This window comes from Gopherus evgoodei, chromosome 2 (assembly GCF_007399415.2).
Source record: "Gopherus evgoodei ecotype Sinaloan lineage chromosome 2, rGopEvg1_v1.p, whole genome shotgun sequence".
Lineage (NCBI taxonomy): Eukaryota > Metazoa > Chordata > Testudines > Testudinidae > Gopherus > Gopherus evgoodei.
This window is the reverse complement of record NC_044323.1, coordinates 118,152,191-118,170,564: the sequence shown is the minus strand read 5'-3', so window position 1 is coordinate 118,170,564 and position 18,374 is coordinate 118,152,191. Positions and strand designations below refer to the sequence as shown.

General features: G+C 43.1%; 1 protein-coding gene across 7 annotated transcripts in view; it reads right to left on the bottom strand.

Moving 5' to 3' along the window:
- Positions 1-18,374, bottom strand: part of INVS (inversin) — a 222,671-nt gene that overhangs the window by 6,462 nt on the left and 197,835 nt on the right. For all 7 annotated transcript variants that reach the window (XM_030551589.1, XM_030551587.1, XM_030551588.1 and 4 more), the window contains 2 exons: positions 14,067-14,871; positions 1,554-1,786 (listed from right to left, as the gene is read on the bottom strand). In XM_030551589.1, the coding sequence (XP_030407449.1) occupies positions 1,554-1,786; positions 14,067-14,871 (1,038 nt within the window). The remainder of the gene's footprint in view (positions 1-1,553; positions 1,787-14,066; positions 14,872-18,374) is intronic.

Below are 18,374 nucleotides of genomic sequence, written 5' to 3'. Positions count from 1 at the left end.
TAATGCTGTCTGCTTCTTGTTCACAACGTCACCTGAAAGTGACAACAGATGTTTATATGGCACTGTTGTAGCCGGCATCACAAGATATTTATGTGCCAGATGTGCTAGAGATTCAGATGTCCCTTCATGCTTCAACCACCATTCCAGAGGACATGCATCCATGCTGATGACGGGTTCTGCTCAATAAAAATCCAAAGTAATGTGGATCCCAATGCATGTTCATTTTCATCATCTGAATCAGATGCCACCAGCAAAGGTTGATTTTCTTTTTTGGTGATTTCGGTTCTGTAGCTTCTGCATCAGAGCGTTGCTCTTTTAAGACTTCCGAAAGCATGTGCCACACCTCGTCCCTCTCAGATTTTGGAAGGCACTTCAGATTCTTAAACCTTGGGTCGAGTGCTGTAGCTATCTTTAGAAATCTCACATTGGTACTTTCTTTGCATTATGTCAAATCTTTGGTGACATTCTAAATAAGAAGCAGGCAGCATTATCTCCTGTAAATGTAAACAAACTTGTTTGTCTTAGCAATTGGCTGAATGAGAAGTAGGACTGAGTGGACTTGTAGGCTCTAAAGATTTACAGTTTTGTTTTTGAGTGCTGTTATGTAACAAAAAAAAAATCTACATTTGTAAGTTTCACTTTCATGATAAAGAGATTGCACTAAGTACTTGTATGAGGTGGTGAATTGAAAAATACTGTTTCTTTTGTTTATCATTTTGACAGTGCAAATAGTTGTAATAAAAAATAATAATATAGCATAAGCGGTGTACACTTTGTATTGTGTTGTAATTGAAATCAAGATATTTGAAAATGTAAAACAACATCCAAAAATATTTAATAAATTTGAATTGGTATTCTATTGTTTAACAGTGCTATTAAAACTGTGATTAATCGCGATTAACTAAAAAAAATAGTAATTAAAAAAATCACATGCGTTAACTGCTATTAACCGACAGTCCCAAAAATTTTTAATATGATCCATAATAGAATTTCAAGTAACTTTTGGGTAAATTTTGTAGTTTCAACACAAAACATGGTTAAATAAGTATATTTTCTTTTTAAGTTTTCCATAGTGTTTGGTTGAATAATTACCAGAGTAAACCTGCGTCCAACTCAGCATATCTACCACTGAGTATGTGTACTTTAAAAATGAGCAGATAAACAGTATCACCACCTGATCACCACATTCAAACCAATTTCACCCCAAATTCAGGTCTGGTGAAATAGAAATATGGGGAGCTGTCTGTCTGTCTGAGGGACACCTGTCCTGGAGTAATGATGTGCAGTAACCCATATACTGTTTTAAGGTTAAAAATTTCAGCTTTAGAAATGATGTGCTTCTAAATGTATCCAAACTGCGCCCTCTCCCCGATTTATCTGTGTGTTTAAAAAAAAAATGGATTTCTAACTCTGGTGCTGCAAATCCCTTAGTAACTTGAGAAGTATTAAAACTATAACAGATTCTAAAATCTAGGAATATTGTTAGCTATGAAAGCATCAGCAACAGAACACTTAAATTCTGAAACTTTAAATTGCCACAACAACAGAATTACCGTATATCTGTTTAAGGATGGATTGCTTGCTCGTTTTTATGGCTGAGTTGCTTTTATTTATAGATTTTAGGTTTTTACATGAAGACACTGATTTCACAGGGCCATGGTTCAGCTGTTTCTTCCAAGCAACCTGGATGAAAAAGGAAGCTGTCTCTTGTCTCCATTTGTCTTCATCTTCTTTGCATTGCCGCTCAGCACTAAAAAGCTGGACCAACTTCTGTCTTAGCTGGTAACTGGAGAGAAGAGAAGAACACTTGTTTTAGATGACCTGTTTTAACTTCAGTGTTTTACATGCATCAGTTCACATGGTGGATTACATGAGTAACTGGGAAAACAAAATTCCCACTGATCTGACAACTCACTTGGATGAGGAATGTTTGCTTAGAGGTATAAGACTTCAAACTACCTGCAGCCAAAATAATAAAAATTCACCAAAAGTGAGGACAGTATTAAGAACAAACAAACAACTACATAAGTGGTGTCATCTATCAATAATAGGACCTCTGTTTTCATTGCATTCACAACTGAATGTAGTGGCAAACTTTTCTGGTGCATTCTCTGGCATATTTGCAAATTATTGACACAATAGAGGGGAAGATACTGGCTGAGTCTATTTCCTCTCTCTACACAGAACCTGAGAGGCTCTAGGGCCTGATTCTTCACTGCCTTGCGGCTTTTGCCATCATTTATACCTGAGCAACATGGATGTAAAATGCTACCAAACCAGAACAACAGTATTATGCACCCAGAGTTCTTATTGCTGAAGGATTCTCAGTGCCTTCCCTGTTTCTCCAATCTCTTAGTTCTCCCTATATGTTTCACTCCATCTTTGCTCCCTCTCTTCCAGTCTCTCTCTTAGCCTTACCAGTGCAGCTGTGGCGTGTCACTGACAGTTCACAAACATCCCTTCATGTCCTCAGGACAGGTCTGAGTCCCTCCCCTTCATTTGGTTAATAAACCCTTGCACAGAAGGGCTACATATTTCCTTGCCTCAAATGTTAGTAGTCTGCGCTGTACTGGCATTTCATACCAGAGAATAAACTGACTGGCCCAATAATCCTCTAAATCTTCCTGCTATGCCTTTCCCCCACGTTAACAGTAACTTACTAATTATGACAGTATTTGACACTGGTGTTTGGCTCTTTTCTGAAGTGAGTCAGTGAAATCAGTCTAGTTTCCACATCCCCATGAATCGCTATCACACCTGTTGCTGTTTGAGATCCATGCTGGAAGCCTCCACAGTGAAGACAAGGAAGGAACGGATGCGAATGGACACAAATCCCCTCTCACTTCGACAGTAATGGCAGCCTTGCAATGCTGCTGCCCAGGCTGTACTGGCTCTTTGAAATTTGGTTTCTAGCACCTTTTACAACAAGCTCAAAAGTAAAACAAACTAATACACAGAACCTGAAGCAAAATCATTACCGGAATTTGCTGTAAGCCATTGGACCAGAAGGAGCATGAGACAGCGGACTGGATGGCTCAAGTGATTGTTAATGAGATCTAGAGGCTTTTACTGCTACAATAGGTTGCCTATTCAAGTCCAGGTGACCAAAAGTTACCAGCAGATGTGCTTTTTCTGTGGCCTGTGTGAAATGAGCAGGTGATCTCAGGTCTGCCTATCACATAAACCACTACCATCCCTACCCCTGACTGCAGTTGCAGCAGAGGCACAAAGGACTGACTATGCATGAAATCTGAAGTACCCTCTCTTCCTCTGTGAGGTTGCCTGCCCATGTCAGATTGGTTTTGCGAATAGACACCACAAGTTTTCCAGGGCTGTTATTCTGACACTTTTCATGAGTTCAATATTCATTTAAAAAAAGTTGAGAGAGAGAGATGGTGAAAAGCAAAGGCTAGTACCAACATGGGGATTTAACTATTCAAAACAGAGCAACACTATAATAGTTAAGTCAAGAAGCAAGTAAATAAACATTTTGTTGCAGGACTTCTTCCAGAGACAAGGAAGTGTTATCCATGTATGTGTTATGACTAAGCTCTGGTTACTTAACAATACTTAACCTGTACACTGCTGGATACCTAATGACTTGCTATTAATTTAGTCTACAAAATGTATGTAAAGACGAATGCAGAAAAAATGTTTGGGTAATAGCTGTTTAACAGCTGAGTGGAGAGGAATGTTCAACTGCGCTCTGTGCTTGACAATTACTCCTGTGTTAAGTGTTGCAGGTATTTACTGATCTATAAATCAAATGGTCACATGGACGTTATATCCCATCATTGCCATCAAAGACCTCACAGAACTTTCTGGTAGTTTTTGGAGACACACAAATATTGCAGGGAACCAAAGGGGAGGGGATCCTATGTGGCTGTGCAAACATTCCACAAAAATGTGTTTAACTGGTTCTGAGTCAAAAAAGAAGGAAAGCAGGGGCTTAAATTAAAACACACACACACACACACACACACACACACACAGTGCTGCACTAACAAAAATTCAAAGCTCAGCACACTAGGTGCATATTATATATCATGACTGTGAAGCGTATTTGTAGCAGGAATGAAAATGCGAGCAGTCTATGTGCTCAGGTTTATGGGTAAGGAGGCTTTGAACTTTAGACAGTTGTTAGTAAAGTTAAAGATCTGTCTGAAAATAACAGACTGAAGTGCCTGATGCCAGCTGGAGACCTACAGGGACAGCAACCAAAAGATTTCCAGCTTTTGTCAATTCACTGTGGGCCCAAGAAAGTGCCACCAGCTTCAATGCACCAGACAAGGGAGCGAGGCGGACACAGGAACTGCAAGCCTCGGTGAGCAGGATAAGCAATTAACCTTTGGCAGGCCAGATGCCTTACGAGACACTTTTGAGGACTAAATTTGTGAAGTTTGTGGACTGTGGGAATTGAAACATTTTTCTGGAAAAGGGAAATTTAACGTGCACCACAGAAACATAGGTTACCAGCATGATATCAATCCAGAATGCTGAAGGGATGAGCTTGGTTGTATCTCAAACTGTTTTACATTTTCAATAAATACGGTAAATTGACTCTGCAAAACAAAGTAAGAGTCAAGTCTCTTTAATCTCTTAGTTTAGTGGTTGGTGGAGTCAAAACACTCAGGTACATACTGTCATACAGCTTCATTCAAGTAAGTTCATACCTTTCCTGACAGGTTTCAGAGGGGAGCCATGTTAGTCTGTATCAGCAAAAACAGTGAGGAATCCTTGTGGCACCTTAGAGACTAACAAATTTATTTGGGCCCAGATAAATTTGTTAGTCTCTAGAGTGCCACAAGGATTCCTCACTGTTTTTACCTTTCCTGACATTCTTCAAAGGCACACGGATCTTTTACATAAAGTGGAGGGCTACAGAAATAGTGCACTAATCAAAAATGCACACTCCACAGTCATTCTACACTTGCTCATCCTGTTGTTGAACTGCTCCTTGCTACTGTCAAGTTGCCCTGTGTATTGCTTCATGAGCCACAGCATTAAGGGGTAGGCAGGGGTCTCCCAGGATCACAATGGGTATTTCGACTTCCCCTACGGTGATCTTCTGGTCTGGGAAGAAAGTCCTGAACAGCCCAGTGTTCCGAAAGATGTGTGCATCATGCACCTTTCTGGACCAGCCTGTGTTAATGTCTGTGAAAAGCTCATGGTGATCCACAAGCACCTGGAGAACCATTGAGAAATACCCCTTGAGATTATTGTACTCAGTGGCTAGGTGGTCTGGTGCCAGAATTGGAATATGCGTGCCATCTATTGCCCCTCTGCACTTAGGGAAGCCCATTTGTGCAAAGCCATGCACAATGTCATGCACATTGCCCAGCGTCACAGTCTTTCAGAGCAGGATGCAATTAATGGCCCTGCACGCTTCCATCAACACAACTCCAATGGTCGACTTTCCCACTCCGAACTGGTTAGTGACTGATTAGTAGCAGTCTGGAGTAGCCAGCTTCCACAGTGCAATCGCCACACACTTCTCCAGTGACAGGAAAGCTCTCATTCTCGTGTCCTTGCACTGCAGGGCTGGGGTGAGCTCATCACACAGTCCCATGAATGTGGCTTTCCTTATGCAAAAGTTCAGCAGCCACTGCTCGTCATCCCAGACATGCATCACGATGTGATCCCACCACTCAGTGCTTGTTTCCCAAGCCTGAAAGCAATGTTCCACTGTGCTCAGCACCTCTGTTAATGCCACAAGCAATCTCATGTGGTAGCTACTACGCGTGATGAGATCAACATCACACTCCTCTTGCCTTTGTAGTTCAAGGAATAACTCCACTGCCACTCGTGACGTGTTAGTGAGAGCGAGCAGCTTACTGGTCAGCAGTTCGGGATCCATTTCTGCAGACTGAAAGAGGCAGCGTGCACAGTACACAAACCATTGAAAGATGGCACCAAATGCGGACAGAAGCACAGGGATTGCTCGGATGCAAAGCAATGCGTCACGGGGCATTGGGACTGAATGCCCATGACCCCCTCTGCATTCCCACAAGTCTGAGTGGCAAAAGAGAAAGAGGTGCTCTGTGGGATAGCTTCCCAGAGGGCACCACTCCAAAAAGGGCTTCAGGTGCCGCAGCTGTGAACACACAAGAGCAGTTTTCATTCTGTGCTCTCTGAGCAGTGCTGTAATTGCTGGCGTTGTAACTTTGCCAGTGTAGACATGCCCTGGGACTGAGGGAAAGGATTTCAGTTAGTCAGACTGCTGGAGTATGGGGTGAGAGAGACTTTTGCTCTGAATTTATTAAGCTTGTTAACTAGGTATTAGCTGTGTTTCACTTTTATTTTATTTTAATTCTGACATGTATGCCTCATTACTTGAAATCAATTAAAATCTTTTTTTTCTTAAGTTTTTAAACTTGTTTTATTGTTTCATCTAAACCAGTGTGTTTGGATTGAAGTGTCTGGGAAACTTCATTTGGAATAACAGGGTTTGTGCATATCATTTTCTATTAATAAAATTATACACTTTACACGAGCTGTGTTTTCCAGGAGAGGGCTGGGCAGTACAAGACACACATTTCGGGTGGAAGTCTAGGACTGGGAATTTGCTCGTGTTGCTCTGCAGTGTAATTGCAGAGAGGCTGGCCATAGCACTCAGATGGTACAGCTAAGAGCAGTTTACATGCTCGAGGCTGTGTGAGCAGACCAGGGGCAGTTGCGCTCACAATGAAACAGTGTAAAAGGCTGGAGAATTGAGGGGACAGAGCTATTCAATAGTCCAGATTATGTCCTGGGTAACATCTAGAGCCGTACCAAATTTGTGGTCCATTTTGGTCAATTTCGCCATCATAAGATTTTAAAAATCATAAATTTCATGATTTCAGATATTTAAATCTGCTATTTCCTGGTGTTGTAACTGAAGGGTTCCTGACCCAAAAAGGAGGGTTGCAAGGTTATTGGAGGGGATCATGGTATTGCCACCCTTACTTCTGTGCTGCTGCTGGCTGCAGTGCTGCCTTCAGAGCAGGATGGCCAGAGAGCAGCAGCTGCTGGCAAGGAGCCCAGCTCTGAAGGCAGCACCAGCAGCCGCAGCAGCGCAGAAGTAAGGATGGCATGGTATAGTATTGCTGTCCCTGTTTCTGTGCTGCTGCCTTCAGAGCTGGGCCCTTGGCCAGAAACGGCCACTCTCTGGCCACCCATTGCCACTCTTGCTTCTGTTCTGCTGCTGGGTTACTGCCTTCGGAGCTGGGTGCCTGGCCAGCATCTGCTGCTTTACGGCCACCCACCTCTGAAGGCAGCGCAGAAGTAAGGGTGGCAATACCATGATCCCCTACAATAACCTTGCAATCCCCCCATGACCTCTTTTTGGGTTGGGGGCCCCCAGTTTGAGAAATGCTGGTCTCCCCTATGAAATCTGTATAGTACATGGTAAAAGTATACAAAAGACCAGATTTCATGGTGGGGACCAGATTTCACGGTCTCTGATGCATTTTTCATGACCATGAATTTGGTAGGGCCCTAATAATGTCACATGCAGGGCCCTGGAGTGTATTTTTTCCATTGAGTACTTTTTCTATTATGAATTATGAGTGACTTTTATCCCGTATTGCTTTACATACTACTGAATATACAAGTATAACTTCAGCTAACACCAAATATTATACAAACTATATACAGGGGTCAGTGCATCTACATCTTCGGTGAAATGTGCTGACTTTTTGACGCACTATCCTAGAACGGAAAGTGACATATAAGATTCAATCAAAACTTCAATGAGAGTTTAAATAGTAGGCAATGTAATTACCCAAGTTGGAATTTGGTTCAGGCCTCAGGTTTTAACGTCCCAATTTTTCTGAAAATTGCCATGGGATCCTTGCTCATCACAAAGAGTCAGAACCTACTTTTTATGTGTTAAATAAAAGAAAGCATTTCCAGCAGCACAGTGCCCCCTACAACCTTGTTGGGGCACTGATTCAGTAGTAAGTGGGAAAAGTGCTCCCTACTGAACCAGTATAATACTGCCACATACTGCCGGCTGTGTTGTCCTTGATGTCTCCTATCCCAGTAGTTAGCCACCCCAACTCTGTTTAGCTTGTGATAGATCACAGAGGCACAGCACACAATGGTGTCCTTGCAGATCACTTTCTTTTTTCTAGAACATTTAACTGTTGGTTCCAGCAGGAAAAATAGGTCTAAGGACAGCTATTAGCATCACTGAGGTATTTATGAAATGCATTGTGGGAATTTGGGGTCACAGCTCTGAGCACCATAATAAGAAACTCTGGGTCATCCATCCTTTGTTACAAAAAAAAAAAGCACAATGTTTTACAAGGAGATGAGGAGGAAAAATCATAGTGGGAGCTACTGCAGAATCCCTGCGGAACAGCAAGAAGAGCTAAGGGCAGACGGCGTGATAGAGCTGGGAAATGAAATGATTCTTTGTCTGTTCACCAGACCGAGTGAAGGAAACATGCCAGAAACAGTGAAAGTTTCCTGGAAACAGAAGATGACAAATGTATGAACATAAGGGAGACACCACAAAGCAAATGAGAAAAATCAGAGAGGAACCCCAGGATTAATTAAAAGCACCACAGAACAGGACTGGAACTACTCTCTCTGCAATAGGAGCATACCCAGAGAAGATAAAGTGACTTCCATATTCCAACAGCTATTTAAAAACTAACTGGAAATATACAGGCTTATAAATCTAACCTTGTTTTTCAGGGGCATTAAGAGGCAGAACAGGAGAAAAGATACAGATTGTTTCGAGTTAGTGTGAATGATGAAATAGTCATACTTGAAAGTTAGGAATATAGGAATTGCCAGATCAGATCATGGTCCATCTGTTCTGTATCCTGTGTCTAGTAGTGGCCAGTAGCAGATGTTTCAGAGAAAGGTGAGAGCTCCTTATACTGCATCTAGTTAATCATACAACGTTACAGGTAAAACATCGCTTCCCAACCTCTACAGGTAACAAGCTCATTTGCCTTTGTATATTCCTCTTAGCTTGCTTACCTGCAAATTATTCATCTACCAAACACTCCCTTAACACAATCTTGTTCAATTGTCTCACTATTCTTGTTGCAGTGAATGTCACAGATAGACTAGACCAGGGGTAGCCAATTATAATTTGTTAAGGTCCAAATTTCTTAGTCAAGGTCCAGACGCCCATCCAGCTCTTGTCCCCTAACCACCTGACTGCCCCCAAAGCTCCCTGATCGCCTGCCGGCTATCCTACCACCCTGCCAGAGAGTAGGGTAACCTTATTTCCCTAAACTGAAAACAGGATGCCCGGGGCTGGCCTGAACCACCTGGTACTGCTGCTTCCCCCACAGCAAATTTTTCTCTGTGCCCCTCAGTTGAGCCAAGCAGCAGAGATTGGAGCAGGGGAGAAGAGGAATGGGTATGGGCTGGGATCTGGGCAGCAAAGCAGGGTGTGTGTGTGTGAGTACTTCTGAGCTCGGGGCCAGGAGCTGAAGCTATTTGGACTACGATCCAGCTAGCCTTGCAATGCCCCTTTAGGAGCTGGGAAAGCAGAGGGGCAGGAAGGGGTAGCGGGAGGGACCAAGGAGACTGCAGACAGCAGTCATGGGGAGAGCTGGGATGTGGCAGAAGCAGGTGACTGAAGGTGGACTGGGGAAGGAACAGGCCAGTTGGGGCACGGGCTGGAAAGGGATCCAGGGACTGACCTCACAAGACAGGCCCATCCCTGCGCTGCTGCTGATGGTGCTGAGGCTGCACAAGGAGCCGCTCAGAGACACACTGTGCCCCACAGCCTAGTCCAGCTGCTTGCCCCCTGCTGGGAGGTCTCCATTGGGGAGCAGGCACGGCTCCAGCCCCGGCTCACCTTCAGCCTGAGCCTGCTAGGATTACCACCTTTGAAATGCAACCCCCCGCCCCGCCCCGGCATCCTTCACCCACAACTCTTCCCCCTTCAACAGCCACTTATAGTATCTAGAGAGAGAAAACATAGATAATATTGATAACATGGCACGTCTCCTCACTCTCACGTGACTCAAACCCTCTCTCACACACACGCAGTGCACTTGCACACTGGTGGGCAGAGAGCCACTGTATTTTCAACAATTTTGATCTGTTACCGCTTAAGCTGTAGAAGCAGGAACATTGCAGCATCTTTAGCTGGACACACAAAGTTTTAACATCAGATGTCTCAGTGTATTGTGACAATAATGCAAATCTTTAGACTTGCGTTAAAAAAACCTGGCACATTAAATTATTTTTAGGGCAACTGGCAAATTCATAAAAAGAACTGGCCAGGCTGGTCAAATACTGGCCATGCGGTAGCTCTAACCCATGTTATCACTGAAAAGCATCTGGTGGTCCGGATTTGGCCCGCGGTCCACCTACCCACTACCCCTAGACTAGAGAATCATATGCACTGCAGAGATTCCTCTACTGAATCACCCACCGAAGCTGTCCGGTGTGCTGCGGAAGGGAGAACAGAGTCAAAGCTCCACCCACTGCCCACAAATGGATGCAGTGGTTCTGTGAAACCTGCTGCCACTCCCATGCTGTGTGCAGCAGTACACTAGCCAGTGCAAGATGGTAAGGGGGTGTCTATGCTTCCTTACTAGCTTGCATGGCTACAGAAGCTAGGCCACAATCTGTCCTGTAAGCCTTACTGTACAAAGCAGCATGCTCAGTCACCCTACCAGTTCAGGACTGCGCGCTCTCTGTCAACCCTTATCCACACTTCTGCATGATTAAGCCCAATCGGCAAAATAAATGTCCATCATACCATAAACTTGGACTGTATATATGTGTGATGCTGTATAAGTGAAATGTGACCATATATATCATTAATATTACCACTGTTAGACAATTGTAACAAATCTTGTACAAAGTATATCATGTAAGATGTCAATGGAAAAGTTATAATGTGCTACCTAAAATTATCCTAAATCCATGTATCATCACTGCCTCTGAAGTTATGAATATTGCTCTATGTATCTGTATCCCAAATGTGTTTGTTCCTGGGGTAACACCCACCTGGTAAAATCTACACTGAAGCTGTATTGAGGACCCAAAGGCAACTAACACTCACAATGGGCCATAGAAGAAGCTTGTCATGCCCGGTGAGCCGTTCTGTGGATGCCCCAGCCAGATGGGTAATGACTAAGGCTCCATGTTTGTCACAGAGGTTGTGGAAATCATAGATTCTGTGACTTCCTGTGACTTCTGCAGGGGCCGGTGTGGCTGACTCCAGAGCAGCCCGAGCAGCTGCTCTAGGGACAGCCACACTGGCTGCTGCTGGAGCAGCTCTGCAGCCAGCTGCACCAGCCACTGCTCTGGCAGCCTGTCCCCGGGACCGCCCAAGCAGTAGCTGATGTGGCTGGCCCCAGGGACCACCTGAGCTGCGGTCCTGGGGCAGCTGGAGCAGTGGTTGGCCCTTGGGCTTCCCCCACTCATAGTGGCCGGAGCAACTGCTGGTCCCCTGTGGCCTCTCTTCCCCCGCCCGGCAGTGGCCAGATCAGCAGTGAGCCCCCCAAGGGCTTCCCTCCCCAGCGGCAGTCAGAAGCTTCTTCCCCCCCTCCTCCCCCAGCGGTGGTCAGACCAGCAGCAGGCCACCAGGACTACCCCCCCAGCAGTGGCAGGAGCAGCAGTGAGCCCCCTGCGGCTACCACTGACAGCTAGTGCTGCAGGCATCCCAGGGCTACTCCCCAGGCAGTGGCAGGAGCAGAAGTGGGCCCCCTGCAGCTGGTGCCGCAGGCTTCCCCCCTACAGTACCACCCCTGTCACAGCATCCCCTCCCACCCCTACAATTCAATCGGGGTATTTATGGTATAAGTCATGGCCAGGTCATGGGCCATGATTTTTTGTTTCTTGCCCATGACCTGTCCATGACTTATACTAAAAATACCTGTGAGGGGCAGCCCTGCCCCGCACTAGCCCCAGCAGCGTCAGACCAGTAGCTCTGATGGAGGAAGTCCTGCTCTGTTCGTACTGGGCATACTCCAAGTGCTCTCGGAGTGTAAAAGGAGGGAATTCAGCTCAGTCTGGGTGGGCAGCCCGGTAAGCCTCAGCCTGTCTCAGTAGGACCCCCCTGCTGAGCCTGTGGCAAGGTCCTACGGTGCTATTAGGGTCAATTCTATGGTCTCTGGCCACTAGGCCGTGCTACCCCACAAGCAGGGGCAATCCTATGGACTCTGGCCACTAGGCCGTGCTGCCTCGTAACTAGGGACAAATCCTCTGGACTCTGGCCACTAGCCCGTGTTGCCCTGCAACAAGGGGCGTGAACCCTCACAATACCCATGATTAAATCATAGCCTTAGTAATGGTTGCCCCTGTGAGTCACTGAAGCATGTAATGACATGTGATATGCTCATGTGACCCTGGACTCCATCTTGGGCCTCTACTTTTCCACAAACTGGGGCTGTGGGCTTTGTGTTTGAAACAGAAAAATTTCAGGCATATGGCAAAAGGTTTAAAAGACACTGGAAACATCTCCATCTTGCCTTTTTCATGCTCAGATTCTCTAGACTATGGACTTACAACTAAAAGGAGCATTCCAATCTATGGACTGAGAACCATCCAATCTTTTGGAAGTTACCGGAGACGTTACAAGCCAGCAGTTTATTTCATTACTGCTACAAACCTGATAAAAGAACTCTGCAATTATTGTATGTATATGACCTATTAACCATTTTAACTCTCCTTCTTTTCTCTTATGAATAAACCGTTAGATTTTACTTACTAAAGGACTGGCAGCAGTGTGATTATTGGGTAAGATCTGAGTTATATATTTACTTGGGTATGTGGCTGATCTCTTGAGACCAGAAGAACCCTTTTGCTTGATGAAACTGGCTTTCAATAACCACTCATAACAAAGCCTAGTGTCTGAGTGGTGAAATAACGGCTGGAATGCTTAAGACCACCGCATTTTTTAATTCTTGTTAACTAGTGTGCTCAGATAGAAGTTTATTTTGGTTACTGGCTTGGTATATATTTAAGTGTAGAATAACCATCAGTTTGGGTGAGTGTGCTGTATTGCTCAGCAGTTTGTCACCATGCCTCAGTGGTCACAGCTGAGACTATCAAATTCAGGACAATCTATAAAACTTTTGTTTTATTTAATTTTAAAAGGAAATTAACACTTTTTCGAGTAAGGTATACAGAGACTTGGAAAGATTAGATTATCGTATACGTTACTAATTATCGTTTTCTGTCTTCACACAAAAAATGAAGAAGTGACGTTCCACTCAAAAATGTAGAAAGGAGGAACTAAAAATGTATGATATACTGCATTTGCAGATAACTGGCTTACTCTCTATTTGTCAATTTTTAGAATTAGAAATTAAATATTAAGAAACAGGATTATCAGATATTTTATTTCTGAATCTAATATTAATCTCAATTTTTATAGTCATATGGGACAGATTCTGCCACAGTTACTCACTGAATAGTACCTTCCTCCATGAGTAATATTGGCAGTGACTTGGGATTCTACTGGTACATTTAGCAAGGGTCTTCCACCAGGCTCTGATGTGCATACACCACATAACAAGTTCTCTGCACTTGTGAGGATAAGATAGGGTTGTGGGGAGGTCAAGCACTGGTAGACCTCAGTCGTTCCTGTCCTCCTCCTCCAGGCAACAATAATTCCCATTGAGTACAGTTACAACTACTGTTTCCAGTATTGGCTGCCAAGTACATCTCAGCTGCCAAACACCTTGCTATTTGGACCCTATTTAATAATCAGAGGTCAGCGTGGAATTGCACATGAGCTGGTAGAAGGAGGTGTTAGCAGAGGTGGTAAAAATCTTTGCCAGAAAAGTAGTTTAAACTGCTGCATGGGGAATACATTTAGGGCCTTTGTTTTCTGTGAAGTAATAGCCATATTCTAAACAAAATGTTTATATTTTAACTAGCTATTAAAAGTCATGACTCTCCTTGCACTCTTTATGAACTGACTTAATGACTCCTGGCCACTAGCACACATTTCTACTTATTTAGTGACAGAGAATTAAATCCTTGATTTATCACTATTATAGGGAAAGGGACAAAATAGAGAAAGCAAGTTCCCAAAGAACTCTGATTATGTTTTATCTCATTGTATTTCTCTCTATCTTTTGTAACAATCTTCTTACCTTCTCCATGTCCTCTGAATAACAGTAGCAGCATAGTTCTTCTTCCGAAATAGCTCTTTTCGTTTTCTTTCCTTTTCTATTATCTGCATACGGATCTCTAATGGAATAAGTTCAATATTCATACTCTGACATGGGAGATGGGAACATAATTGATGATCTGCATTCTTGGACCTCGTTATATCTATTTTTTCCAAGTTCAGACTATCATCAAAAATAGCGTGAGCTGCTGGATCACTTGGCACAGGTCTTGTAGTTCCTGCTTTGATAGACAGTAAAGGGCAGGTCTTTTTTGCTAATTCGTTATTTGTTACATTGTTAGTTTGTACTACAGCATGTGAACTGTCATTTCTGATGTTTACAAATCTCATTTTGGCACTTCCAGGTCTACTGGAGCCAGCTGGCGAACATCTCTCACTGTTTAACTCTTTATTTCTTGCTTTCAGCATGCGCGGTTTGCCTTTTGGTAGTGTTTCACACTGCCTTGAATTCCTTGAGTTTCCATCCGTGCAGTTAATCTTCTGCAAGTGCCCTGTTGTTCCTTCACAATAGCTTCTGTTGCCAGCTATAGATTGACTTTGATCTGCTAATTGCTCCTCTGCACGGGCTGTGTTACAACAAGGGATGTGCTTTTCGTTGCCATGTGCTAAGCCTTTCGCGCTTGCAGTCTGCTCCTTGTGCTTTTCACCATACCACTCTGTGGCTGCCACAACTTGATGGTTAGCTTCAACTTTGGCTCCATCATTTTCTTTACCACAATGGAAATGGACACAAGCTGTCTTGCTTTTGGTGTGTTTTCTGGATAATTCTTTAGGGAGATAAATGAAAAATCAATGTTACGATCATTGATACTGCAAAAATGAGCTTTATTTTTCCAATTAATTTTTTGCACAATAACCATTGTGGCACACTGAGATTTAGAAATATGGAAAAAGAAAGTGACTAGGCAGGAAGTATTAGAGGGAAAAACACCCACGGAATAAAAGGAACCTAACTTCTTTATTTGGTTACTCTGTGAACATTTAATCGATTTCTCTTGCTGACACAAAATTTGAATCAGATACCTAGACTAGCTCACACTGAGAAGTAATGTTCACCTGTTCTGATCTGTTGGCCTTCCTTGTGAAAATGGATTCAATGTATGGTAATGGAACACCCACTCCTATTTACACACCTACTTGCTCCATTGAATAAAGTACAACAGAGTACCACCACTCATAGCATGTCTAAGAAGTTTTCGATGTAGCCATGACGTATCCTGTCATATAATGAAAATCTCTCTCTGGATACTTAGCGTAATCCCCTGCCATAGATAGTCTAGAGCATGCTGTGACAGGTTCCCCCCAGGGGTGCCACCTGGAGCTGGGGTACCACTCAGCCCTCTGACCCACCAGCCTGGGCTCCCTTTACACTGTACTGCTGTGACAAGCTGCAAAGCCCTCCAATCTTGCACTTTCACCAGCATTCACACAGGTAGGGACACACCCAGTTGCAGTTACATGCAGGCTCTCTAACCACGTCTCCCAGTCTAGGACCCCAGAGCAGTACCGTCCTGCCCTGGTCAAATCTGGCCAGTATATGGGTTTAATATCCGGTCCGCCTCTCCCTCAATGTGAAGAGGACCATGTACACTCGTGGTAACCAAGCTGAGATTTCCCCCAGACACCTTAGTCAAATGTACACTGGTTTGGATTAAAACATAAAATAAGTTTATTAACGTCAAAAAGGTAGATTTTAAGTGATTATAAATGATAGCAAACAGACCAAAGCAGATTACTGAATAAATAAACAAAAATGCAAACTGAGCTTAACATACTAGATAGGTTGGATATGAATTAGTAAATTCTCATCCTGCGTGATAAACAGGCTGGCAGTTTCTTAAGGCACAGGCTGCCTTTGCTTTGCAGCTTGGGTTTCCCAAGTTTTAATACACAAGCTAGAAATCCCTTTAGCCTGGGACCATCACTTCCCCCAGTTCAGCCTTTGTCTCTCAGGTGTTTCCAGGTGCGTTGTTGCAGGGAGAGTGAGGTACCATCATGATGTCATTTCCCCCTTTTATATCTTCTTCCTACTTCCTGGAAAGCTCTTTTGCTGTGACCTGGGTCAAACAGTTTCCATTGTGTAGTGCTATCTCTGAGAGGTTTCTGTTGTACACAGTTCCTGGGGTAATCCTTGTGCTTGTGTGCATTTCCTCAATAAGCCATTAACATTGTTTGGTCTTTTATTGCTGTCCCTGAAAGATTGCTTGTGGGTGTTTTCAACCTCACAACACCAATCCAATGAGATATTCATGTCTAGCAGACCAAGACATTGAGAATGATACCTCACCAGACATACTTTGTACAAAACATATCATAATTACATGACAGTGATGAATACTGGGGTGCCAGGCTGAAACACACACAATTTCTAGATCCCTGCTCCAACATCCTAAATCAAACTACTAAGTCCCAATTTTCCCTTGTTGTAAATTTTCTCTTTCCTATTTCCAGGTCCACGCTTGGACCAGCATGCCACATGTGACAATAGCTTCTAAACATTCTGGTGATAATAGCTTGGAAGTGGGACTTGAGCACAAAATGAAAATCCCTCAGATCGTTTGCTTTGGCTGCAATGCAGAATTTGCTTAGTAAGGAGCCCCGAGGGAGAACAGAGAAAGAGCTAGAGCACAGAAAGGAGTCAATACAGCATGCAGACAGAGTTAATGGATAGACAAGAGAGAGAGAAAAAATACATTTGTTATTATTGTGTGTTTGATAAAATGCAATCATAGTAGAGCCATAGAAAACGCTCAGGTTGTACAGTCCAGTAAAGCACATAAAAACCCACTGGGCCAAATTTTTTCCTGATGTAATTCCTTTAACTGCAGTGGAGAAGTCAGAAATCTATCGTCTGGATAAGAGGTTATGGCATATAAACATTTGATTTACTGGTAGGAAACAAGGGATTATTGTCCACAGTCTCTCAGATTGGGAAGACTTGTCAAAGGGGTAGCTCGGGGGTTTGGTACATACCAAGACTGTTGTTATTCTTACTAATCTATCTGAATAAGATTGCCATGAACACAAATAGCCCAATGTTCTCTGGGGTGTATACATATTTTTTAATTCAGTTCCAGGAATGGGGGAGGAAAATTTTTATATTCTTGGAATATACAATGGGAATATATAATTCAAACAAAGTGTGTTTCCCAGTTCACACTAAGATAAGCATGTACTATGTTTTTTCTTCTTTAACCAAAAAAAAAAAAAAAAAAGTGGGAAGACGACGATTTTCCTAATTTGCGTCTATACATTCATCTGCTAAGAAGATCAAAATAGGATGGTTCTCTGAACATAATATGACAGTGACTAACGGCATTATCCTGCTCCCAATGAAGTCACAAGCAAAACTCCCACCAACATCAATATGAGCAGGAATGGGCCAATACTAAGTACACAAGTAGTACATTTCCAGTATTGTCAGAACAACATCCCTGATTTCCCCAAAAGATTCATTCCTATCTTGATAAAGAAAAGTGAGACAACCCTTAAAAACAGAATCCATCATATTGAAATCTACAGGTGACCTGCTGTTCGCATCGTGAGTATAATAGAACCTGAATTAAAGTTAACCATGACTCACTATTACAGTTAAAATAATTTGCTATAGAACTTTCAGTGATTAGGCAAGTAACTAAGAGGAGAAGGAATTCAAAACAGTCAAATTCAAAACAAAATGGTTCTAAAAGGTAGAGACCATATTTAGGAGTGAAGTGAGCTTTTTCTGAGTAGAAAAACCAGGAGATAATGACTGGTAAGTACACCATGGCATGTGAAGAGTGGTCTGCATGTGTAAAATTCTCTGTGCTCTGTGAACTCAGAACTTATAGGCATTTCTGCAGCTTCATATGAGACAGAGTGAAGACTGGAAATAGGACTGCCTGAATGAAGAGCAGAGGCTGAAGATAGGAGTCTTTAACTAACTTTTATTTTAATGTTTATACATTAATAGCAGGTGCAAAAAAGCCACTTATAATTGCTATGCTGGAGTTCCTTCCAAACTGCCAGATTCAGTCATTTGTTTTGGACAAAATCCTATGCAAATCCTTTCTAAAAGGCTGATCGATGGCTTTCTATTGGGAAGCAAGAACCACTCGCCGAAGGCCAAATCTTGGACCCCACTGCACTTAATAGGATTTTTGTCCAAGTAAAGACTGTAGGATCTGCCCCTTAAGACTAAATCCTGCATTCCCAATTTGGTACTTATTCAGGTAAAACTTTGAGATCTATGAGAGTTTAGCCCAAATAAGAACTGATTAAGGGCTTCAGA